At 40.5% G+C, this 27,167-nt stretch overlaps 1 protein-coding gene across 5 annotated transcripts in view; it reads right to left on the bottom strand.

Moving 5' to 3' along the window:
* The window catches only part of AIG1 (androgen induced 1), a gene marked incomplete at both ends in the record, with an annotated part of 250,850 nt that extends 224,220 nt beyond the window's left edge, over nucleotides 1–26,630 (bottom strand). For all 5 annotated transcript variants that reach the window (XM_080700303.1, XM_080700304.1, XM_080700305.1 and 2 more), the window contains one exon: nucleotides 26,490–26,630. In XM_080700303.1, coding sequence (XP_080556429.1) covers nucleotides 26,490–26,630 — 141 coding nt within the window. The remainder of the gene's footprint in view (nucleotides 1–26,489) is intronic.
* Nucleotides 26,631–27,167: the final 537 nt, after the last annotated feature.

Below are 27,167 nucleotides of genomic sequence, written 5' to 3'. Positions count from 1 at the left end.
GTTGGCATATTTTTGTCCCTGGGACTCACGAAGGAAAGTTTTCCAGTTTACTTCTAAAGATTCACCATCCTTCTAAGGACTTCTCACCATAATTTGATATAGCTAGCTTCCAAAATCTAGATGATATATGTCTTCATCCATGGTAATATGCTTTAAATAAGTTTTCACTTATCTAAATAAATTGTTCATTAGTATTTTTAATATACTCAAGACACCTCTCTACAACGAGCATCTGTATAGTAAAGTTAATCTTTGACTTTATTGTATATTAAATAGTTGCTCCAACCCCAGAAAACATATAAATTTTAAACAATGATTTTTCTAAAATAGTGTTTAGAAAGTCACCTATCTACAGGTATTATAAAAATTATTATGTTCAACATTTTAAACACAGAAATATCTGAGTGAGGAACATTGGTAGGATCTGGTAAGAATTTATCAAAGTGCTTCAGTCTAAATGTGTCTCCTCACAGTTGATAGATTGGTGGGGTTATGAGGTCATGAAGTCCTTATAAGTGCTGATTATTAATACCCATATAAAAGAGACCCCACAGAAATCCTTCCTCCCATCCACCATGTGAAGACAAGGCAAAAAGATGGCCAATTTATAACAGCCAAATAAAGATATAAGCGAAGCCACCCAGAAACTAACTCAGCATCAAGGTTACTAAACTGAAATGGGGTTAAAAATTGAAAGAATAGTGTAGATGCTTTTCTAATTGAGAGACAGACATGCTTCTTGGTAGAACTCAACATACTTACTTTCTTTTTAATTCTCTAAATATTTGTAGAGTTCTACTAAACATGCTAGGGCCATTCTTTGTGATGAGGGTATGAAAATAATCAGGATATTCTCCCTGACCTCAATGAATGCAGGGTGAACTGGAAGAAACAGATAAGAAACAGAGAAAGCCATGTATTCACATGCTAGGACTGCCATAACAAAATCTCACAAAGTAGATGGTTTAAACAAAAGAAATTATTGCCTCGGGTTGGGTGCTAAAAGCCCAAGGTCAAAGTGTCTACAGGATTTTCTTTCAAGGAGAGTATGTCCCATCTGTCTGTCCCCTAGCCTTTCCTCTGCTGGTTTGCTATTGCTCCTTGGCTCGTAGAAGCTGTACCCCAACCTTCTGCTGTCAGCCTCACACAGTTTTTTCCCCATGGACATGTCTCTTTCCATATTTCTCTTCCTATAAGGCCATCCACCAGTCACAGTGGATTCCAGGCCCACCCCGCTCCAGCATGCCCTCATCTAAACTAATCATGTCTGTAGTGACCCTGTTTCCAGAAAGGTCAAGATCTGTGGTCCTGGGGGTGAGGCCTTCAACAAATGAATTTTAGGGAGACACAATCTCATTCATAATAGGAAGAGAAAGAGGAAGCAGGGAAGGAACTCAAGTTCACCATAATCATCCACCAGACTCTGGGGCATCCTGATACAAAAGCTACCCTTTCTTCATGGCCTCCACATTCCTATGATCCATTTCCAAATTCAGCTCCCTATTCCTCCCCTCTGCCGCATTCGCAGGTCAGCCATCTGCAGAGGCAGAGCCTCAAGAAATGTGTGTTGCTGGGGCAGTGGTGGGGAGGGCCCGCCTGCCCTTGCACCCGCTTCCATAGCCAAGGCCTCCATTCCCGCAAGGCAAATCAGAGAGCCCAGCTCTACCTCCCCCTCATAGAATGATCCATTTTGCTTGTATCGCCAACTCGAGGATAGGACTGTGCTTGTGGACACATTTCTTCTGGAGCCGTGGGAGAAATATTGATATCGTTCAACACTTTTTTCTTAGCAAAACCTACACTTCACAGTGTTTACAGTCAGCTTGGGAGAAGCATTCCAGCTATCATACTCCTAAGAAAATATTTTCGCTAGGACGTGAGCGATATATATATAATTATAATACACAACAGATTTCTGGACTTCCTGAGGTATTGTCCTCCAAAGACCTATGCTGTATCTGCTCACCCCTCCCACCCTCGTCCCGAAGGCTCCCCCCGACCCTGAGTGCTGTGTGACCCTCCCCTGTGTCCTCACTCACCACCATCCCATGCCCCCATGCTATGTTCTCTGCATCCTCTTTGGTCTTTGCTTTATGTGGTTCTCTGGGCCAGGGATACTTCACTCACTATTTATATTATCCTTCTTTGACCACAACCTCAGGAGTCTGCTCGGCTCATGATGGTCTGTGCCATATTGTCCTTATTTTACACAAAATATCATGAGAATGGAGAAATGGTGGCATCATAAAAAAACTACCTTTGCCGAGCTGAAATGCTAATATGCCATTCCCCCACCCGAGATAGACAAGCTCTACTTCTGGGGTTCAAAGTCAGGCCCATGAGTTGGACCTATTAGACAAACTCAGGTTATACTGTAGTTAGTATGCTTCCTCCAATCCAGCACTGAAAACCAAAAAGCTAAGAGGTTTTTAGTGAAGCAAATATTGTTCACTCAGAGGATTTTATTTTATTTTATTTATTATTTTTTGGTGGTACTGGGGTTCCTGGAAGCCCTTCTACCTCTGGGCTACACTCCCAGACCTATTTTTATACTTTTTTATTTGGAAACAGGGTCTCTTAAGCCAGCGCGGCTGGCTTTGATCCTCCTGTCTCCGCCTCCCAAGCGCAGGGATTACAAGTGTGCGCCACCACGCCCAGTGTCACTCAGAGGATTTTAGAACAATAAGCAGCTCAGTCAAGACAAAGGACCACTACCCTCTGCACAGACAGCTTCTCCAGCTGACAAGTAGGACCCTCGAGGAGAAGAAAATCCTCCACCGCAGCAAGGACAGGAGGAGGATCCACGGTCAGAATGAGGAGAGGCCAGAGTCTTTCATTCCCGTCTTTGAAAGGGTTGGAGCATATAAGGCAAAGACCTTTATGTAACGGGCTGTAAGCAATGTAACTTTTCACTGTCCCTATTTTTAATTTTAGTCCTATTTCTATTTCCATAGAATGCTCAGCTATAAAACTCTTAAGTAAGAAAGGTCTTACGGAGGCTTTAGACAGGCAGTGGCCATGATACAGTGGTGGGCTAAAAAATCACAACAGAAATCTCCCTGTCATCCCCACCGTGACCCAGCCAGCAGCAGCTACGGCCATGAGAAACACCGTCAGCATCTTCCACTTAGAGCAGAAATGGAGGCTAATTACCATGATGGGACATGTACTTCTCACTGAGTTTCTGAGTGAGAATCCTGGCCAGTGGCTATGCCTCTTCCAAGGCCTGAGTGATGCTCCTTTAGTGAGAAATCGGGGGCTAGAAGTTGTCAGGAAGAAGGACATTTGACAGCACATTTTAGGAAGCTTCTATATTTATTGCATCTACCTTGTCAAAGCTATAAATGACCTCAACGAGCTAAAACAGTGCACTTCTAAATACAGCCGTTCCCTTCACCAGAGTGAAAGAATGGACATATATACACTTCACAGTGTGGGTCCTAATGTGGGCTAACTTGATTTAGATAACAAATGTTACCTTAGAATCCAATAAGGATCGTTAGGGGTCGAGTTTGTAATCACTCCTGTCACCTGTACATCCCTCATGATATTCCATGCTGTTTCTCAAGCTTTGGGGTCTGATACTCCCATTAACCCCTGGAATTTATTTCTGGTGTGTGTGTGGTGCTGGGGATGGAACTTAGGGACATTCTACCTCCGAGCTACACCCCCAGCCCTATTTTTTATTTTTTAATTTAAAAGAGGGTCTCACCAAGTTGTGAAGGGACTCACTAAATATCTGAGGCTAGCCAAGAACCTGCAATCCTCCTGTCTCAGCCTCCCAAGTACTGGAATTACAAGCATGTGCCACCATGCCTGGCCTCAGTTACACTTTCTAGAAGAAGAGATACTCTAGTAATAATGGTTGTACTCAAGTATTATCTTCTAAGACATTTATGTATGCTAGATGCCTGTGTATGCATATCTTTAGGACTCTGGTTTTTTAATGTTGTTTTTGATACTAGAGGTTGAAACCAGAAGCATTCTACCTTCAAGCTTTACCCTGCCCTATTTTATTTTTATTTTTGAAACAGGGTCTTGCTAAGTTGCTGAGGGACCTTGTCAAGTTGCTGAGGTTAGCCTCAAACCTGCGATCTTCTCTTCTCAGCCCCCAAGTACTGAGATTACAGATCTGCGCCACCACACCCACTGATATAATTAAAAAAAAAAAAAGTAAAGTGACAGTCTGGTGTTTAGAGTTTTATTTGTTTGCTTTACTTTGGTTTCAGCTTTGATGAAATATATGGCTACTTGCCATATCTGTTCATTATCAACATTTTAATTTTATTAGGTCAGATATCTGTTAACCACAACATTTTTTGCAAGGGTATAAGATAGGAAAAATAATATCAACCACTACTATTTTATCAAGAATACTTTTACATGTTAAAATGGCTGCAAGGGTGAATAATTAATATGATCTCCCATGGGGAACATTTAAAAACTATCCAGGGAGATCCTGAAATCATCGGCATTTCCAGCTGACAGCTCCTGGGTGTTTTAAGGCCTTCTGATTAAAGCCAGTTTCTCAGGCGCTAACTGAAAGGTCTTTTCGTAGTTTCTCCAAGGTTGTGTCTGTTCTTGACTGTCTCCCCAGCCTCCTCCTTGCTGTTCTCCCATAGGCCCCAGCTCCCCAGAACTCCACCTGCTCCAAGCTGCCTTTCACAGAGAGGCTGGACCCTTCATCATGCCTTTCTCTTCCTGTCCACTCAAACTTGCCCCTTTCCTCCAATCAATGAGTTTTTAGAAATTATGCTAAGATGAAGAAGGAAATAATGTGATTGCCTAATTAGTATAACTCACACAGTGTCGCACCCCGCAGGTTCCATGTGCTCTTCCATGGTGGGCCTGTGCTTCCAGGAGATGATGATGATGATGATGATAATGGTGATGGTGATGATGATGATGATGGTGATGGTGATGATGATGGTGATGGTGATGATGATGGTGCTGATGATGATAATGATGATGATGGTGATGATGATGATGGTGCTGATGATGATAATGGTGATAATGATGATGGTGATGGTGATGATGATGATGGTGATGATGGTGATGGTGATGATGATGGTGATGGTGATGATGATGGTGCTGATGATGATAATGGTGCTGATGATGATAATGGTGATAATGATGATGATGGTGATGATGGTGGTGGTGATGATGATGATGATGGTGGTGATGGTGATGATGATGGTGATGATGATGATGATGATAATGATGATTAGTGCATTGTAGTCATAAATCTTAATGGGGTACAAGATAGTGGAGGCACACATGCGCACATCACCCAATTCCCGCCCCATTCCCGCCCCTTGTCCTCCTTCTCATGTCTGGCTTAGTGACTGACTTTGCTGTGTTTGCTAATGTACATCGTGTACATTAGGCTTAGTGGCCTCCTGGATACTCCTATTTGGGCCACTTCATCACCTCATGCTCTCACCACATTCTCCCAAAACAAAATCTTAAAGCATAAAAGCCAGCGGCCTGACATCTCATTTTAACAAACTTCCCTTCACTGGTCACTTGAAAGAATTTAAAAACATCAGTATAGGTAGAAAGAATTTTGAGAAAAATAACCTCTCAGACATGCATACAAAGAAGATACAAAATAAAGCTTGAAAGTTGTATAACAGCTTAAATAAGCTATAAAAGAGAATAAACTTTTAGTATGATCATCTTGTTCTCTTCTCTCCATTAGCACCTTACTATCTTTATGATAGGGTAGTATAGATAGGTAACTAGATAGATAGATGGATAGATAGAGATATTTAATTCGCCTTTTAAAGTAAATAAAGATACATATGAACTTCAATGGAGCCCTTAAAAAACTAGGAATCTGTAATTAACACATTTTTAATACTCCTTTTACTTCCCAAAGTAAGTGAATGCTCTTTTCTATTTTGTAGATCAAAGTTATTGCCAAAGGTCATTTCTTTTTTATCCTTTTCTTATTTCTTTTATTGGCACTAGAGACTGATCCCAGGGGCACTCTACCACTGAGCTACATCTCCAGCTATTTTTATTTTCTGTATTGAGACTTATTTTTAAGTTGCCCAGGCTGACTTTGAACTTGCAATCCTCCTCCCTCGGCCTCCTGAGTCACTGGGATTACAGACATGCACCATCATGCCTGGCTTCTGTTTTCTTCATAAAACTAATTGGTAGCATTTCCTATCTAAATCACATTAAGAAAAATATAATAAAATCAAAAGAATATTTTTTTCATGAAAACAAATCTCCAACCATCTCTGAGATCTGACCAAACAACCTGGGTCAATGAGCTACACAGAGCTTCCGGGGAGCAGAAAAAAGGCGTCTTCACATACAAGCTGTGGTTCAGAGGTCCACATGGCAGTAGGAATGGGGTGAGAAGGGATGGGAGCAGAGAAGGTGCCAGCATGAGCCAGGCATCAGTGACAGCAGGGCTCGTGGGTCACACCCAGGTCTCTTGAAAGGGCCTGCAGTGCTGAAGGAAGCCACCCAAGTGGTTCTTGTACTGTTAAATCAGCATGACACCGCTAGCAAACAAACAAAATTGTACTTAAATGGAATTCGACTGTGGCTGAGTTTCCCTCAAGGCCTGGCCACAGGTCTGCCACTGACACTAAAGTTTAGGTTTGGCACAGGGTCTCCCAAACAACAAAGCAGGTGACATTCCACAAATAGAAGCCTCTAAAATCATTGTGTCGGGGAGACAGTAACGTTTACGTTTCATCAGTCCAACTCCTAATTGACTCATCAGTTGCAAGACTAAATTACATAGTACTGAAGGCAATAAATACACAAAAGTATAAACACTATCACAATGGACCACTGTACTGTTAAGTTTACCCTACTTAAACATGCTATTTCTATTTGGATAAATAAAGACTTCATAATGATATAATTTTTATGAAGGCCCTCATCAAGCAAAACTAACCAGCACAATATTTTGCTTAGGGATACATACTATTAAAAGGGGAGATATAAACACAAAATTTAGAATGGCAGTGACTTCAAGGTAAGAGGCAAAAATAAGGGCTGGAAAAGGAACATAAAAAGCAACGATAGTGGTCAAATTAATGCCAAAATTGTCCTTAATTAATTACACACATATTACAGAGTCTTTTTCATGTTTGTCATTTATTCTGTGATTAACTCTTTAAGTCCCCCTCTTGTTAAGAATATAAAGCATTCTATCAAACAGGGCACAACAAGCTTGTCACATGTTGAGAGAAAACCTGTATTGTTAGAAACTCCTTTGAAAGAACTTTATCCCTGTAATACTTGTGGCTGAAAAGCCTGTGAAGTTTTCTGTATTAATAGCAGCAAATAAAACACACTGCTAATATTGGCCACTTGTGAGTCAAAAGCAAATGTACCCGTCTTTGGTCAAATAAAAAAAAAATACTACATGGTTGCCGACCTAAATGCTTAGGGCAAAGTGATTTTTTAATAAAAAAATTCTTCATTAAAATTTTTCCAAGATATAAATGCTGGCTACGTTTTTTATATTACGTGCTTTAGCCAATATAAAGCATATTCTCTAGTACTTGAAAATTTCCCAAACAAAGGAATTATTGTTTTTGCAGTACTAGGGATTGAACCCAGGGAAATTCTACCTCTGAACTACACCCCCAGCCCTATTTTTAATTCTTTATTTTGAAACACGGCCTCACTAAGTAGCTGAAGTTGACCTCAAACCCTCGATCCTCCTGTCTCAGCCTCCCAAGGACTGGGATTACACACCCGGCTGCTCCAAACAAAGGAATATTAACTCACCATTTCCATGAAAGAACTAGTGTAGTAGCTGCCCAGCTCAGCTGAAACCTGTAAGACCTAGATGTAGATGCTGAACATTTCATTTTTGTAATCAATTCAAATGAATGAGATGGTCACTGGGGGAAATGCACAGAAGCTAATAAAAAGTAAACCAATCATAGGAACAACCCTCCCTAGAGTTGTACAAGATAGCAGTCTTCTTGTATAATGGTGGTACCTATTTAGCTAGAGAACAATAAAGAAAAAGTAGATTTGGGCGGTGAAGTCAAGAATTGTTTTGAGCCTAAGTTTGAAAAGGAGGCTGTGTTAGTCAGCTTTTCATTCCAGTGAAAGAACAAGGGCAACTTAGAGGAGGAAGATGTACTTTAGCTCAGTTTCTGAGGGTTCAGTCCATGGCTGGCTGGCTCCATCAGAAGGACTTGCAGAGGACTGCTCAGCTCATGGCAGCCCAAAAGCAGAGAGAAAGAGGGGATGGAGAAAGGGCCAGGGACAAGTGAATCCTGCCAGGCATGCCCCAGGCGACCTGCTCCCAGCGATCCATTCAGAATCCGTGAACTAATCCACCACTGGAGCCAGAGCTTGTGGTCCAGTCACTGCCTGCAGGCCCCACCTCTTAGCCTTGGTGCACTGAGGACTGAGCTTTCAACACAAGAGTTTCAGGGTGACATTCCAGATCGAAAGCATTAGAGAGGCAGTTGGGCACAGGGATATGGAGCCGAGGAGAGAATGGGGTTCGCCATTCCAATCTGGGGGACCCATGATCACATATAGTGTATTTCAAGCCATGATGCTAAGGGAGCTCCCGGGGGAGTGGATGTAGACTAGAAGAGGAAGAGGGTTTAGGGTTGCTTCCTGGGAATTCAGCACTGAGGAGTAAGGAAAGGAAGAAAAGACAACAAGGGAGATGATGGGGGGGAAAGGAAACAGCCAGAGAGGTAAGAGAAAAGCCAGGGCAGCGTCATTTCCCAGAAATCAAGTTTCAGGAGAGGGTTTCAAGAAAGAGAAAGTGGCTGAGGGGATCTGGTGTTCTGAGAGTGTAGCGTAAGCAGGACTCAGCCATGGCAGACAGGGCGGTCTTCAGGGGCCTTGACTGGAGCTCATTCAGTGGAGTGGGCGTGCGGGGGAGAGGATGGGGAAGCGGAAGTGGAAAGCAGAAGTGTAGACTTCTTTCAAAGAGTTTTGTTGAAAACAGAACCGGATAAATAGGGCGACTGCACCGGGAGATTCGAGACAAAGACACATTTTCCTTGGTTGTGCTGTGTTTAAGATGACAGATGGTGTAGTGTGTTTGTACGTTGCTGGAAAAGAAACGGCTTGAATGCAGACATGTGTGACATAAAAGGGAGAAGAGCGACTGTGAGTCACGGAAAGCGGGAGGAAGGAGGAGGATTTGGTGCACGCAAGGAGAGCTGGCCTCAAGTACAGTTCACCATCCTGACAGGAGGGAAGGTGGAGTCGCGTCAGGGGAAGGTACACTGATAGACTTGATAGCACACGATGTCCAGCTTTCTTCTGATTGCTTTTGTTTTCTTATTGAAATACGCAGCAAGGCTCTTTGGCTAAGACAAGGGTTGTTCTCTAAGTGAGAGAGCGAGCTGAGAAAGAGGATCGAGGGAGGAACACCCAAGACAGGAGAACAGAGCAAGAGAAGAGGAAGGGGCCCCGTGAGATTGGGAAAGGACACTGACTAGGGAGATGTCACGCACTGTTGAGCAGCACTGAGAGTCCTCTTAATAACCGTGGTCATAAATACCAGGCCAATCAGAACAGCGGCCGCTGTGACTGCCTTCAATCATGTTCAGCTGCTCAGGTGCAGGGATGGGTGGGGTCAGTCGAGAGTACACATTTTCCAGGTGGAAAAGACTAAAGATTAAAAAGGACTTAGGAGCTGAGGACACGTTAGGGTGTGCTTACAGGACTGGATAAGGGAATCTGAGCTGCTAAGAAAATAAAATAAGGAAATGAGTGAGCTTAGAACTGGTGGCAGGGTTTCAATTTTCCTGTACAGCAGAGTGTGTCTGAGGAGTTCTTTCAATACAAAATAACAGAATAAGCCCGCTCCAGCCAAAAGAGAAGGATTCCATGTGACAGGCATTCTCCTAGAAAAAGAATTTCTCTTTTCCTTTTCCTTCTAAATCTTCTGGGATGGTGCCACAATCTTCCTGTTTGTACCTAAAGTTACTAAAAGGCAATTTTATATGTCAAATTAGGTAACATCAAAATGGCTTCGTGCAACAAACAGAAATTAGTTCAGGTATGTTTGCTATAGTCAATCTATGAATTTAACTTGTGTTCACACATGAAAAAAATAAATGTAGTAAAAGAAAACAATTCTAAATTATAATGCTAGGTTGCCCTGAGTATGGATGTTAGGTAGAAGTAAAATAGCTGCATTGTATTGCAGTATGTATGATATACTCTTATTAAATTCTAATTTATATTTGATAAAGACCCATGTCTGGATTAAAAGTTATTTTAATTATTTTTTTCAAAGATACAAGACATAAGCTTGGACTGGTACCATACAATTGTAATCCCAGTACTCGGGAGGCTGAGACAGGAGGATCGCAGGTTCTGCGGCCAGCCCCAGCTACTTAGTGAGGCCCTCCACAACGTAGTGAGACCCTGTCTCAAAAAAACATAAAAAATAGGGCTGAGGATCTAGCTCAGAGGTAGAATGCCTTTGGATTTCAGTACTGAAACACACACACACACACACACACACACACACACACACACACACACGTCATTAAGAAGTTGTTCATCTCAGAAAGTAAAAAGACATGTTTTCTCTGAAATGTAGAAGGTATAGAGAAAATAAGGAACAAAAGGAACTTCAGATAAATAAGGAGATAGACCAGTAAAAGAGTGGACGGGGAGGGAGAGAGGGGGAGGAGAAAAAAAGAGAACTGATGAAGGAAACAGTTCAAATAATGCTATGTACTTATATAAGGGTATCATTACCAAATCTATTAACATGTACGGGAGGTAGGAAGGAGTGGGAACTGAAGAGAAAAACATCAAGTGCTGTGTGACACATGTCTGTATCATGCTGAACCTCACTATGATGTATAGTTACAATGTGCTGATAAAATTACATGAAAAGAAACTATTAATTATTACCATATAATATCCATTGATCATCCACATCAGTACCAAACTCTAGTAATGTGTCCATCATGGAATCTCAGGGGAATTCATAGTATAAGGTATTCAGGCTTTGTCTTATTTACAGTGAAAATAATACAACATTCTGCCGGGCGTGGTGGCGCACGCTTGTAATCCCCACGCTTGGGAGGCAGAGACAGGAGGATCGCACAGGTTCGAAGTCAGCCGCGCTGGCTTAAGAGACCCTGTTTCCAAATAAAAAATGTAAAAATAGGTCTGGGAGTGTAGCCCGGAGGTAGAAGGGCTTCCAGGAACCCCAGTACCACCAAAAGAAAGAAAGGAAGGAAGGAAGGAAGGAAGGAAGGAAGGAAGGAAGGAAGGAAGGAAGGAAGGAAGGAGAAAATAATACAACATTCTTCATCTTCACTTTTTTATTCTATTTGGTTTAAATATATAATTTAAGCGCAAAGAAAGTAGTAGTCCAACTGGGTGAGATTTTTAAAATAACTTGCCCACTCTAATGGCAAATAGTCCTCAACTGCCCTACAATTTAACCCTTGAAACTGACCAATGATATAGCATACTACATTTAAATGAGATCATTTAGCCAGTTTAAACATAGCAATGCATATTCATTCATGTAAATTGTAATGGAAGCAGCCAAAACTCATATTCAGATTAGTAGTTTCATATTAAAGAATATTAATAAATATTCCTTAAATACTCAGAGCAGTGCTTAGAAAACATTTGGCTAGGATAGCTCGCTATAACTTTAATTGAAATTAAAAATATCCAAAATTAAGAGCTAGAGTACAAGTCAGTACTAGAGCACTTGCCTAGCAGGTACAAAGGTCTGGGTCCAAGTCCCAGCATCACAAAAGCAAATAAAATATCTATAATAAAAACCACATTAATTTTATAGATTTTTGACCAATAATTTTCCAGCAGTGGCATTTTAGTTTTTAATTATACCATCATTGTTTATAACCTAAAAACAAGCAAACTCTTTAGACTTAATTTAAAATCAATCAGTTTCAAGGATAACACAAATTTTATACCATTTCTATTTCATTTAATAAATTTATTTATTGTTGTGTGTACGTGTGTGTGTGTGTGTGTGTGTGTGTGTGTGTGTTTTACTGGGGATGGAATCCAAGGGCTTTTTGCCTCCAGGATACACTCCCAGATCTATTTTTATATTTTACTTGGAAACAGGGTATCACTAAGTTGCTGAGAGCCTCACTAAGTAGCTGAGGCTGCCTTTGAACCTGTGTGATCCTCCTGTCTCAGCCTCCCAAATACTGGGATTACAAGTGTGTGTCACCACGCCACCTTATACCATTTCTATTTTATTCTTAAACTTTACGTTTTAATTTCTTATCTTTTTCAATAAAAAGGCAATAAAAGTAGAATAAACAAAAAAAAGTATATGGGTGGTTGTTTTCGAAATCTTTTTTTTAAATAACTGATAATATATTTCAATTATCTTAACTTAAAAGATAACTTCGTTGGGTATAAAAATTTTAATTACAATTCTCTTCAAAATTCTGTAGATGTTGCTGTGTTCATTTCTTTGACTCAGCATCTAAATACACAGTAAATTTAGATGACTCAAAGCACTGAAATTTTTGCTCCTAATTTGTTGGAGTACTCTTAGTTCATTTTTTTTTATACATGAATACTTCTATAATAGGTAATAATTATTTCAAAGCATAAATTTTGCTAGGATGAGTCCAGGTAAGTATAATGTTTTTTTTGTTTTGTTTTGTTTTAAGCAATATACACTCTGTGTATTTGGGGGGTTTTGAATATTTATGTATTTACCCTCAGCACTGAGAATTTTATTTAGTTTTTGATAGATATTTTTATTCTAATTGCTGTTGTTTTTCCTTCAGGAACAATGAATAACCAATAAATGATACTAAATTTCCATTCCCTTTATCTTACAGTTTCTCTTTCATTACTTTAATTTCTTATTCCTTTTCTTTTCAATTCTGAAAGGATTTCTTTAGCCTGTTTTCCACTACACTGGCCTGGTTTTCACAGTATTAATGTTTGGTGTTTTTATTTGTTTGTTTGTTGGACCTATTGCAGGGGTTTAATTTTGCTGATGCATTTTTAAAGCCCTGCAATTGACTTTACTTCACAAGCCTCCCTCTTCTTCATCACCTCATCTTGTCGTCTTGTGGTCTTTTCTTTTTTCTACTTTCAACTTAAACCATTATGCTCTGTTTCATAGAGGCCATGGCCTTTTTCACTAGAATGAATTTTTTTTTTTTTTTTTTTGGTGGTACTGGGGTTCCTAGAAGCCCTTCTACCTCCGGGCTACACTCCCAGACCTATTTATACTTTTTATTTGGAAACAGGGTCTCTTAAGTCAGCGCGGCTGGCTTCGAACCTGCGCAATCCTCCTGCCTCCGCCTCCCAAGCGTGGGGATTACAAGCATGCGCAACCATGCCCAGCTCAGAATGAGAATTCTGAATACATAAAATTCTATTGTTTCCTATTGTAAATAATCTCCATTAATGTTCTTTGCATGTGAGTTTTCAGAAAGATATCCATTTCTTTTTTTTTTTGCAATAATTTTCATTTACTCAATCTGGAACAAGAAAATGTTTATCTAATGCTAGTATTTATAACAGGTAGGAGATGTAGATTAATGTGGGGTCACTCTTTAAATAGGTGCTGTTCTATTCCGAGGTCTATGGTTGAAAATGTTTTCATGTACAATTCTATCTCAATTTAGTAGTGTTTTGTAGGTTTCCATGTAATGAGCATCTGCTTTATTGAGTAGGCATTTTTCCCTACTTATGACCTGATTTTTCACTCTGAAGCAATGGAATACATCATTTAATCATGAAAATACATTATAAGAAATACATCATTAAATGATGTCACTACTTGAACAAACCTAAGTGGTATAACCTACTACACCCCAAGGCTACTGCCCTCGACTATGAACACGCACAGCATGTTATTCTACTGAATACTGTAGGTAATTGTAACACAATGCTAAGTATTTGTCTATTTAAACATGTCTAAACAGAAGAGGTACAATAAAAGTACTAGGAAATAGTTTTGTTTAGCCCTGTTATAATTTTATGGGACCAGCAACCCATATTTGGTTCTATCACTGATGAAAACATCATTATGCAGTGAATGTCTATACATATAAAAAAAAAAAAAACTAGCAATCTTGGAGCACACTGCAAATTCTTCCTGTCAGCAAAATACGACAGTGTTTTACTTGTGTCTATAACACCTCCCAGGATGCATGCACTTCTGCTAGCCCTTGTCCTACTTCCTTACCCAGTGTTTTCTGAGTTTTAGTCACCAACCAGGCAACACTTGGCTGCCTCCCAGATCTGACCCGTTGGAATAAAAAGAAGTCTTTCAAGATTTTTTTTTTCTTTGAGTCAGAAACAGGAAAAAGCTCTATGGCTATCATCTCAAATATCAGAACAGCAGATATGGGAGGGGATTATGAATTACTACATATTTAAAAGTAATTTCACCAGCCTCGAGTTTTGTGGAACTATTCTCTTAGATTCTCTAAACAAGCTGACTGTAAATTCTAATTTTTGACAGTATTGTGAATTTTCATACTTCCTATTGCATATATAAACTTTAAAATATCCATCTATATCTATTTAGATCTCTATCTACCTAAGAGGTCTTACTCCAGGTCCTGTGCATTTAATTGTTGAACTCTCAATCCTTTCTGAACACTATACTTGGGAAAGCAATTAGCTTCTTCCTAAAATCACCAAAGTCCTCTCAACTCATGATTCTTGTGCCTGATCATGGGTACATGTGTAGCAATTAGAATAATTACAGATAACATTTATTAAGTACTTAATATGTACCAGGTATTGGATTAGGCAAGTAACACACATTTTCTCATTTAACCCTCACAGCAATCCTATGTGGTAGGCACTATTATTATTCCTGGGTAATCAATGAAACAAACAAGACGGAAGGATCTGGCCTTACAGAAGTAACAAATGTGTCCAGAGTCAGCACAATAGCAGATGAAAACACTGAAACTGAAGTGCAGTCTGATTCTTGAACCCAAGTGCTCACGTCTCAGGCTATAAAGTCTAGTACATATGTAATACGATAGATATTAACTGATATGTAATATGCTGTATATGAGGCTGCAATAAATTGGTAGCATATTTTGCTAAAAAGTCATATGCTAATAATTAGCATTTTACATATTCAACTATAAACAAATGCCTTGTGAAATAGGCATGTTCCTTCATTATATACAATTAGTTGCAAATTATCCAGAGACTTCTGAACACATTTGTGGTAGGAGGTTTTAATTCAGTCATTTTTCCCTTTGATAGATCTTTGTGTGCTGCATGGAGATGCTCTCTTGCCTCTGATCTCTTCTGGGTTTAACAAATGTGGAACACTGGCAGGAAGCTGGAAAGGAGAAAAAAGGGAGGGTTGGGGTCTTGGTTTTTCTCACTCCCTGAAGGACCTCTGCACACTAGATGAACACCAAGGGTCACTGCTGCAGGCCTAGCAGTGGTGACCTGCCCGCAGGCTCCAGCCTACAAGTTTTGTGCCATATGTTGTGATTCTACACCCTGCCAACATTTATCCTTGGTTCCTTCACTGAACTCATTCAGTTCAAATTGCCCATTTTGAGTGTGCCATCTCTCTTCTACGCCAGAACCTGCGTTGATACAGGAGCGATCTGTTCTCACACAGAATATACCTTAGTATTTTAGAAGAGGATTTTTTTCCCACTCTATATGGAGTCTTGACGCTCGTGTCTTTTTTGAAATAGCGAGGATGTATAAATGTATTTACAAAGAAAAGGATGTGTTACAGCAAATACACTTTCCTCATATTCCTCAATGTTGAGGAGCCAACTTTTTAAGCTGGACCTAGTAAATCACTCATTACTAAGCTAAGTACAATTTTAATGCAAGATGAATGGAATGTACAAGCAAACTCATGGCTACTGTTCATAGAAGGCCATTCTGCTCTCTGCAGCCCTATCAATTCCACACTAATTAGGATGCTCTGGGAACCTGGAGAATTATGTTTGGCTCAAGTATTTATGAGCCCAAACCAAATGTGCCTAATACCGCTGAGTTTTCTAAACACAGAGTCAAAGAGAACTAGTCACATTTATGAAACACATGGTGAAAGACAGTCAGTCAACATACTGAACAGGAAATTGTGAGGTTTAAGCTCACTGAGTGATCACTGGCATTATACTGTATATTCTATTCTACGGTGTTAGTAAGAATATAGAAAAATCAATATTTCACATACTACGGGGAGTATAAATTGATTTAAAGTTAAGACATTCTCTTAAGACTTTGTATAGCTACTCCATCTCTAAAATTTATCCTAAGAAAATAATCACAGACATATATAAAAATTAATCTATCTATATATCCAACAGAAAAACCAACAGAAATGCCTAGGTGAAGGAATATGCAATCATTAAAAATGATGTTATGGAAGAGCATTAAATGGCTGAATATTCACAAAATAGTCACAAAAGTGAAAAAGCAGGTATTAAAACCATCGGTCGGCTATTTCTGGTGCCAATCCAAATGGAGTCAGCTGTCACCCGTCATTCCCATTGATCACTAAAAACCCTCAACAGAATATAAAAGTACACACAATGGCAGATAGATTGGGAACAAAGGTGAAATGAACAAGGACCCATGTGGATGAGGTTCTAGGAAATTTATTCTCCTTTTACCCCCAGATATGAACTGAGGTTCTAGGAAATTAATTCTCCTTTTACCTCCAGGCTGACTCCTGGAACTCTGCAGCAAGTGCTGAGGGCAGGAACTCCCAGATGAACCCCGCTTTCTAGCTAGAGGTCTGGGGAAAGACTTGTGAGTGCCTTGGGCAGTTTTCTCTCCCTCTTCTTTTTTCCCTTCCCATGAGTATCAAAAACCACAAATGTTGGGAAACCTATCTCTCTGGCTAGAGGAAGTAGGATAAAGGATCCCTACTATATGAAGTGGATGTTTTTTTTCCTCTTTTCTTGCTGCCTCACTGTGAAGGTATCCCGAGCTTTGTGGAGTGCGTGATAGCATGGGAAATTAAAATTCTGAGAGTTCCTGGTCAGAAAGGATTATCTGTGACCTGAAGAGTATGACAGACATGGGGGGGGGGGTGAAAAAAGGCCAATGTATAATTCATTGTAAGAACTGATATCAGTCTTAGACATGTACTGAAATGACCTGAAGTAGTAGTAGTATAGCACAGGCACCAATAACTAGAGTACCACAAAAACCAATGTTGCAGTCCCAGGCAAGCTCCTGAGTGGTGCAAGCTAGCAGACCCAAGAAGCATAGCAAAATATCTTTAAAAATTCTGCTGACACCAGAACTTCCATGAGATAGAACATGGGATCTGAACCTAACAAGGTTGACTGCCTGAGAAAACAAAGAACAAACATTCTCCATAAGATTTAAAAGGACCCAGAATCTCAAAACATAATATGCTCAGGGTATAAACCAATATAACTTGATGTACAAAGAACCAGAAAAACTGGATCAATGTTAAAAACAGAGGATACACAAATAGAGGCCAACTTCAAGAAGGCCCAGATGTTGGAATCATTATACAAGAGCTTAAGCACAGCTCTTCAACCATCCTCCATAAGGCAAAGGTGAATTCTATTGAAATGAACTAAAAATAGAATTCATTACTGGGAAACAATAACTATTAAAAGAATCAGATGGGCATTTTTGGAGATGAAACATACAATATGCAAATTTCTAGAAGTTCACTAGATGAGTTCAATAGCAGAATGTACATTACTGAAGAAAAAATCAGTAGAGTTGGCAATAGATCAATAGAAATTATATAACCTAAAAACAACTTTAAAAAGACTGAAAAACAAATTAACAAGTCCTCAAACCTGTGAACCAATAATCAAAATGTCTGATATTCATGTCAATGAAACACAAGCTGAGAAGAAAGAAATACAGAAATTTGAAGAATATGATTTGATTTGAAGAAATATGGCTAAAAATTTCACAAATTGGTTGAAAAACATAAGACTACAGATTTAAGAAACTCAGAAAAACCCTATCAAGATAAACTCATAAAACCATGCCCAGATGTATCATAATCAAACTGTTTAAAAACCAAAGATAATGGTAAAAATCATAAAGGCAAATTTCTCATCAGAAACCATAGAAAGCAAATGACAGTAGCACCTTTCAAGTGATGAAAGAAAAGAACTGTTAACCAGAATTTTATACCCAACAAAAATATCTAACATTGGAGAGAGCAAAACAAAGATACACTCAGATGATAGAAACTAAGAGAACTTGTTGCCAACAGCCCTCATCTTAATAAAATGCTATAATAAGTTTTCATGCTGATGAGTAATGATACCAGAGGATAATATCAATATAAGAATCAAAGAAAAAAACAGCATAAATGGTGAATATCTAGGTAAATACAATAAGCCATTTTACTCTATTGAGTTCTCTAAAATACTTTACTCTTGCCAGGCGTGGTGGTGCATGCTTGTAATCCCCATGCTTGGGAGGCGGAGACAGGAGCAGGTTTGAAGCCAGCCTCGATGGCTTAAGAGACCCTGTTTCCAAATAAAAATATAAAAAATAGATGTCTGGGAGTGTAGCCCAGAGGTAGAAGGGTTTCCAGGAACCCCAGTACCACCAAAAAATAAATAAATAAAATAAAATATTTTACTCTTACTAGCAAAGATTATAATACTGTATATGGGGTTGTCAGTTTAGCAAAAATATGACAACTATCACATATACTATTGGAGAAGAGAAACTGACAAGTCTTGCATATTTTACTTGAAATGTTAGTCAATCTACTTAGATTATATTGAATCTAGAAGTATATATGGAAATCTCTATAGTAATAACTAAAACAATCCAAAGCTGGGAAAAATTAGGTAAAGCCCACTACACAAGGTTATCTATATTTCTTACAACTGAAGTGGCTCTACAATTATCTCAAATAAAATGTCAATTAAACATAAAAAGATCAATAAAATAAGTTTAAAGTACCATTCACAATTGCACCAATGAAAAGAGGTATAAATAGAGCAAAATATGTACATGAGCTAAAAACTACAAAACACCAATGAGAAAAAAATTAAATCTAAATAAGTAAAGATAAGTATCATGTTTATGGATTAGAAGTATAAATATTAAGATGTCAAATTTCCCTAAATTCTTCTATAGAGTAAGTGAAATCCTAGTAAGATTACTTGTAGGTACTGATGAAATTATTCTACGGAACATATCTTCTTTTCTATGTCTTCCTTGTGGTTTCCTATATTGTGCAATTTTCCTTTCTTTTTGTGCACAAGGTGGGACAGAAATGCATACATTTTCTCTAGTGACTATGCACTGCTGTTGAAATTAAAAATTTCTAATTACAGGACTGTGTTCCAGGTCTACATATCAGTCAAGGTGGAAGTCTGGCACTCCCCTGGTGACTTCTTAGAATGTCCAGCCTCCATCCTGTATCTTGTACCACACCACAATGGGGCTGAGCAAGGGTGTGTCCCTTCCAAACAGAGTTCAGTTCTCACCGCCCTGGGACAGGACTAGTCTGCAGGTGAGAAATGAACCCTTTAACCACACACAGCCAGAGGCTGCATAAAAGAAAGCTGTGTTATTATGGAATCCTAAACAGTAAGAATTTTTTCAAGCATGCTTGGGTCATAGGAACATCTGATTCAATGTGGAAAATTGTACTATTGTTCACGCTTCCAGGGAAACATGTGACATTCCAGGGGAACACGGAGAAACCAATGAAAACCCTCAAGAGCAGTTACCAATTTTACTAAATGCTATACCAGACATGGGGGATGGCAGGGATGAGAACAGAAGTGACCTCAACCAGTGGTCAGATGACTCTCTGTCATTTCAATAACATTTGCGACTAAGAGAGGGAATGGGTAAATAGAGAGCATTAACTATTTCCCCAAATCTTGACAAAACTAGTCCCCAGTTTAATGTCTGTTCAAAAACCAACACTTGCAAAGAAGGTGAAGAGGGTTTCATGCAAAGGATTATTTTCACAGTTCTTCCCCCTGGTTAGGAAAGAACATTATTTGATCCTTCGAGTTTCTGTGTACATTTCAGTTTGAATTTCCTGGAAGAAAAATGTACAGTTTTAGCCCCCCCAAAATAAAAATAAAAACAACAACAACAAAAACCCATTGAATACTGTTCACTGAGTCGTCAATGAACTACTGGCCTTCACATGGCACCCTGTGGTTTTGCCTGGCAAAACAAAGTACCATAGTTATATAATGACTTGCAGAATCTCTTCTCAAGATATTTTATTTCCTATTTAAATTAAGCTATGAACTACAGTCAAGAATGTATTTTATGATAAGTATGTAAGTAAATATAAGACTAACTCAAGTGCAAAATTTAGTATATTTATGCAGTTTATTCTGCTTCTTCAACATTTTTCTAAATGTCAAAAATCATCACATGCCAAAAAAAAAAAAAAAAAAAAAGTATCCTCCAGGTATACTTGACCGTTTCCTGCTCTTTGAACAGCTAGGCTTTTCCACATCTGAGCCCTTATTCATCCTCCACCCTCTGTGGTTTTCTTAAATTCTTTTGGAATAGGGATTTAGATAACAACAAAGCACCTAGATTATATTACTTGAAATGCCTACAAAAATTCCTTCACCAAGCCAAAAATATGGCTGCCTTTGGCTTTCAGTAATTAGGATATAAGAAGCATCAACTGCAAGAATATTTCTATATCTTCTGCCAAAAAATAATTAAAGGCATTATTATGCTATTCAATGTCTTTTATTTGAGAATCTGAGTGATTTAAAAAAAAAAAAACCTTGAAAAGCCAATGCCTAGAAAGAAACTATTTTCTTGATAAACTGTTATGGCTCCTTTATTAGCACTAAGAACAATCAATGGTTTTGTTGTTGTTGTTGCTGCTTGTTTTGTTTTATTTTGCCTTGACTGCCCTGAATATTTTCTCAATTGTAATAAGTAACCCATCCCTGATGTCCAATACCTATTTTTCTCTTTTATTTTTTATTTTATTTTTTTGGCAGTACTGCAGTTGGAATCCAGGGGCATTCTACCTCCAAGCTATGCCCCAGCCCTATTTTTTATTCTTTATTTTGAAGGAGGGTCTCACTGAGTTGCAAAGGGCCTCACTAAGTAGCTGAGGCTGTCCTGGAACTGCGATCCTCCTGTCTCAGCCTCCCAAGTACTGGGATTACAAGCGTGTGTTTTTAATTATGTCACAGTACAAATTACCTTAAATATGTTTTGAAAGTAGGCAGAATTAATATATGAAGGCTAGGACTTACCGCTATTCTACATTAAATTACAAAACAAAAACTAGAGCAGCAACCATCAAATTAGAATGTGCACTGGAATCACCTGATCATCTTAAGACACAAATTATGATTCAGAAGATGTGGGACAGAGCCAGCTCCCAGAGAAAGCAGATATGACTGGTCTTGCTGGTTCCACTCTGAGTAAGCACATCTCAACAACAGTCTTCTGCCAATACCAGAATGTGAAGACAGTACAGGAGAGATTGTAAGATGCAGCCCTCAGAAGTGGTAACTCTCAAAATGGTAAGTACTGGAAACTACAGCAAACGAGAGAGCCAGGTCTGTTCAATCATTAAAAATAAAAAAGTCTCATATCCAATATCCTTATTAATTGAATTTTCAGTAACAAGCATTCAGTTCACGCTTTTCAAAGAAGTCGGTTCTGTTGGTCACTCCCCGTATATCTTTACAAAAAGTTCTGGTTGACATGGATTTTAAATTCCTATTATTGCCAGGCGTGGTGGCGCACGCTTGTAATCCCCGCGCTTGGGAGGCAGAGACAGGAGGATCGCGCAGGTTCGAAGCCAGCCGCGCGCGCTGGCTTAGGAGACCCTGTTTCCAAATAAAAATGTAAAAATAGGTCTGGGAGTGTAGTCCGGAGATAGAAGGGCTTCCAGGAACCCCAGTACCACAAAAAAAAAAAAAAAAAATTCCTATTATCTAGCCAGGCTTGGTGGCGCACACTTATAATCCCAGAATTTGGGAGGCTGAGACAGGAGGATAGTGGTTCACAACCAGCCTCAGCTACTTAGTGAAGCCCTTTGCAACTCAGTGACACCATTTCAAAATAAAGAATAAAAAATATGGCTGGGGTTCTACCTTGATGCAAAAAAAAAGAAAGGTTCTATTATTTTGGACATCTTAGGAGGAGACAGGACAAGGAAAAACTATTCTTGAAATTTTGAAAAGAGAAAACTTCCATTTATTCAAACGTTCATTAAGCACCTACTAAACTCCAAACATTACTTTGTGGCTTCAAAAAATACAATTGCCTTTTTTGTTTAATTTTTTAATGCTGGTTTTATTTTGATTCCTCTTTTTTATTATCTTTGGTGGCCAACTGTTATTTAACTTGAAGAATGATCATTTAGCAGTGAGTAAGGGAATAAGTCTGCCTCATTTAAAAAAAAATCATCAGCTGTGATATTGACTAAGGAAATATTTGAACATCTGTTTGTTTAAATGTTCATTTTTTCCCAGCTTATTTCCAAATAAGAGTATTTCTTTCCTTGGTCCTGAACAATACACAATAGTTTCTAAAATACTTCACGGTAATGAAAAAGCCAGTATTTTCCATGTTGTTCAGTCTATAATTTCTCATATTGCCCACATTACAGGTATGCATGTCTCCCCAACATGATTTCATAGAGGAAGCAAGCAAAACCCTATGTTTGCCTTAAAGCTAAAATTAACCAGTTACCCAATATACATAAATGACTGATTAAGACACTATCTGCTTCATATTAAGTCTAACAACAGTTAAAGTTTTTTTTTCTAGGTCAGAAGTTTTAAAGCCAAGTGTATTCATTCTCTATTGCTGCTAATAACAAGTTACCGTTAATTTAGTGGCTTAACAATACAAGTTTATTATTTTACAATTCCAGAAGTCAGAAATCCAAAACAAGTTTCACTGGACTAAAACCACGTGTCAGCAGTTCAGTGATCCTTCTGAAAAGGCTGGGAGAAATCCATTTACTCGCCTGTTCAAGCTTCTCTATGCCTCCCAAATTCCTTGGCTGGTACCCCCTGCTCCATCTTCAAAGCTAGCAATACTGCTAATCTTTCCGTGATTTTCTTCCTCCATTACATTTTTTAAATTTTTTTATTGAACATAAATGGTATAAATTTAAACTATACTTGGTGCCCTCTCCCCCCTGCCTCTGTTTTCCCTTCCCCCCTCCTACCAATGAATGTCCAGGGTAACCATGCCATATTCTCCATTACATTTTTGTTCTGACTGAATCTTCTTTTTCCGCATCCCACTTTGAAGGACTCTCATGATTACACTGGGCCCAACTGGAGATTCTAGAATAATTTCCCTATTGTAAGATCAGCAGACTAGCAGCCTCAATTCCATGCAAACTTAATTCCCCTCTGCCATGTAACCTAACATATTCACAGGTTCTGGGCAGTGGGTTGTGGATATCTTTGGGGGCCCACGAGTCTGCCTACCACACCAAGATAGTGTTTCTTTTTCCACTTACTAACTTGAATTTTCCAAAAGCAGTTTAGTGCTCTTATAGACTTTCAATACCAGGAAAAGAAGTTCTTGGGGAATAACAGTATAAGGTTACTGGTAGCAACAATCTGCATTCCAGCTTTTGACCATGAGCTTTGATTCTATTGGAATACTCTCATACCCAAACAGAGATACGAATACAGCTGGAATGGCTACTACCACACAAACAGCTGCGCCTGGATATGTTAGCCCGAGTTTCCTGACTCCCATCAGAGTAAACTGATGCCCCAGAATGTGGGATTTAACTGTGGCCATCAGGATTAATGCCCTAACTCTGCAATCCAAGTTGGCCAGGGAAATGGCCTTCTTATTAAAAATTTGAGAAGCTAAACCCTCTTCTAAAATTGCTCCGACAAGTTTAGAATCATTAAATTATCCAAGGCGCTATGAAATACAGTTTAGTCAGTGTTTTCTTATACATAAAAAATGCAAAATTAAACAGGTAAGTTTTAGTAGCCTGATCTTTTGATGCCATCAGGGCAAATTGACAGGTTGGTTATTTGAACAGCTGTGTGATGCTTAAGCTCTAAGGACTCTAAATCCCTAATAATAATAACACTTTGCATGAGTAATTTTACAAATATATTTCAGATGAACTTTCACACAGGCACTCTCAGTTAAAGAGAAATACTCTATTTCAATCAGAAGCCATGGAGTTTATAAAGAAAGTTTGAATGATCAACTAAAGGCCCTATACAAACATAAGACCAAATATAAAAATATGAAACAAAGAAAGGGTTTAAATTTGAATTCATGGCCTAAATACCAGAGTATAAAAATATATATAGTTATGATGATAACTGTCATTTGAAATAGTCAAGTTCAGCTGGGTATCGTGGCCCATGCTTATAATCTCAGTACTTGGGAGGCTGAGACAGGAGGATCGCAGGTTGGATGCTGGCCTTAGCAACTGGGCAAGGCCCTGGGCAACTGAGTGAGATCCTGTTTCGAAATAAAAATAGGGCTGAGCGTGTAGCCCCTGGGTTCAATCCCCAGTAACACAAATCTACCACCCAACACACCATCAGATGCTAAAATAAAAACTGCATAACAGCCTATCAAACTGACTCTTCTACCACTTCCTGTCACACAAAGATTATAGGGGGCATATTGTTTCTTGTGAGCCTCGTTTCCTAACACATGGTGAAGCTGCCATCTCCCTTAGGGTAACCAACGCTCTCAATTTCTGCCACTTTCATATGCTAACCTGCCCGTCTCCTTCCCCAAAATAGCATGGAAGGCAAGTACAGGGGTGAGCACTGATACAGAACCTCCCTTCACCTCACTGGTAAGGTCTCTCCCATCGGCCAGCTTTCAGTGAAAGGGGGAAAGGCCTTCACCAAAAAAAAGGCTTGCTCACATAGCTGCTAAGAGGATTCTGAAAATCCAAACATCTTTAACTTACATTTAAACACTTGAAGAAGGCACATGTCTTCTGGTGTTCTATACATGGCATACATAATATGCACAGGTCTTTTATAAATATGTATAGGTCTCCAATACCTACTTATCAGAACCTCAGGCCTGCAGAGATAGTTCATTCAGCCTATGCACAATGACTACCACATAGCAGTTGGCAAAGCCAATCTTCATTGATAAGCCAATGCACCCAGTAAGACTTTCTGTCAAAACAACTTCAACTTCTGTTCAAACAGGCAGACAATCCTGGTGACAGCCTTCTATCCTCTGAACGCTAAAATATACAGACAGAAAAACACACCCTGAAGGCTTGTCACGTGCTTCTCACAGGGATGAATGGGAAGAAGAAAGGAGAATGGCAGGAAATTCAGACATTCAGGGTCAGATTTAAGAAAGAGTTGGAAGTGGAAGGTCTGAAAGTGGAAACACTTGTGAGGTCTGTGCCCTGGGCAGTCTTGTGTGTCTAGAACTTTGAGGGAGAATTTAAATTGCTCTCAGAAGGTATCTCTTATAATGCAAATACAAGCTGGCATTTCTAAAGACCCTGGGTGCTTTCCTTTGAAGCATCCTGCACTCTTAGAGAAACCTTAAAACAGGTGCCAACTTTTCTTCTTCAAAATGGAGCGTCAACTAAAGAGATGCTAACTTGGTTGGTATGGCCAGCCTTGGGTGTCATCTTGGCCAGATGGATCTGGAATTTCAGGAGTTGTTTCTGCATTTTCTCTAGGTCCTTTAAAACAGCTGTTTTTGGTTTAACACCCTGCCTATGCTTGACAGTCTTTTTATGTGTGGGGGTGACCTGGTCTTAGTCACCTTTCACCCAGAAGTTCCTGGGTCTGCCTGTCATTATTGGGCTTTATGCCTACAGTCCAATTCTGTGTGGGAGTCTTTTTAGAGCCAGAAGGAGCCAACCTTTGAAATAACAATAATTATAGTCTGTACCTATTAAAAGACTATCATGTTGTGCCAACAGAGGAGCTGCTTATGCAAACTACTGCAAACTTTTACATGAGGAGACAGAGAACAGTGCCCAGTCACCGTGAAAATACACTGCGAACATCTCTCCCCTATTGTTAATGAGGAAAGGCTGGAAGTGAATTGCTGACATTGGGCAAGAAAACAGATGCAAAGAAGACTCGCTTTATTAGGTGCTTTCTCTCCCTCAGGAGGAGGATCTGGGTGCTTTCAGGTGAAGCTCCAAGTACCTAGACAAGACCCAGTTTCCCTCGTTGCTGCAAATGTATCCGATGGCAGGTGCTCTGGAAAGCACCTCGAGGGCCCCTGGGTCTGAGGCCGCTCACGATCAAGGTCATCCGATGCTTTCGGTACTTGATGAATCTTCTGGTGGCAGCTCTTAGAAGCAGGTCTGAGTCCCTCTCCAAATAGCCCATCACCTGGCTGCTGCGCACCACCTCCATTGTCCCCCAGTTACCAGGTAACCGCGGGTGCTGCCGAAGGTGCTGCGCGGGGGGGCAGCCAGGCCCCGAGGCGCCCCCGCCGGGGAAGACGCGCGCCCCGGGCGGCTGCAGGACCCCCGCGGGCACCGGGGGGCCCAGGGCGCCGGGTGGGCAGCCGGGGGGAGGGGACGGCCTTACCAGATCAATGAACGTCAGGAATTTCCAGCTCCCTCCATAGGTCTGATGCGAGGGCATTTCGATGGCCTTGTAGTTGCACAGGATGGAGCAGTAGGACAGCAGGATGGCCACGCGCAGCACCTGGCAGGGCACGAGCGCCATGTTCGCGGGCGGCGGGGCCGGGCGGGGCGGGGCCGCGGCGGGCGCGCGCCTCTCGGGAGCGCGCGGGCGGGCGCGCGCGGGGCGACCTGCGCGGGCGGGGCGCGGTGGCGGGCGCTCCCCGCGGCCGGCGAAGGCCTGGCAGGCGGCGTGGCGTCATCCCCGCCGTCGCTGTCGTCATCCTGCTCCTGCGTCCGTGCTCCCGCCCGGACACTCGGCCGGGGGCGCCCCCTAGGCGTCCGGGGAAGGAGCCGAAGGGCTGGGGCGCACCCGAGCTCGGGCAGCCGGGAGGGAGCGGGAACCTGGGCTGCAGGGACACCTGGGCTGCTGGGACACCTGGGCTGCTGGGACACCTGGGCTGCAGGGACACCTGGGCTGCAGGGACACCTGGGCTGCTGGGACACCTGGGCTGCTGGGACACCTGGGCTGCAGGAGGGGTCCCAGGTCCACAGTCCTTCCAGACCCAAGGAGGATGCTCAGGGCTGGGGACCCGGTGGAGGTGTCGCGGCGCCCTCAGCCCCCAAGCGACTAGCGCTCCAG

The sequence above is a fragment of the Muscardinus avellanarius genome (genome assembly GCF_963383645.1).
Source record: "Muscardinus avellanarius genome assembly, chromosome: 8".
NCBI lineage: Eukaryota > Metazoa > Chordata > Mammalia > Rodentia > Gliridae > Muscardinus > Muscardinus avellanarius.
Note: the sequence above shows the minus strand (reverse complement) of the source record. Positions and strands in the feature narration are given on the sequence as shown.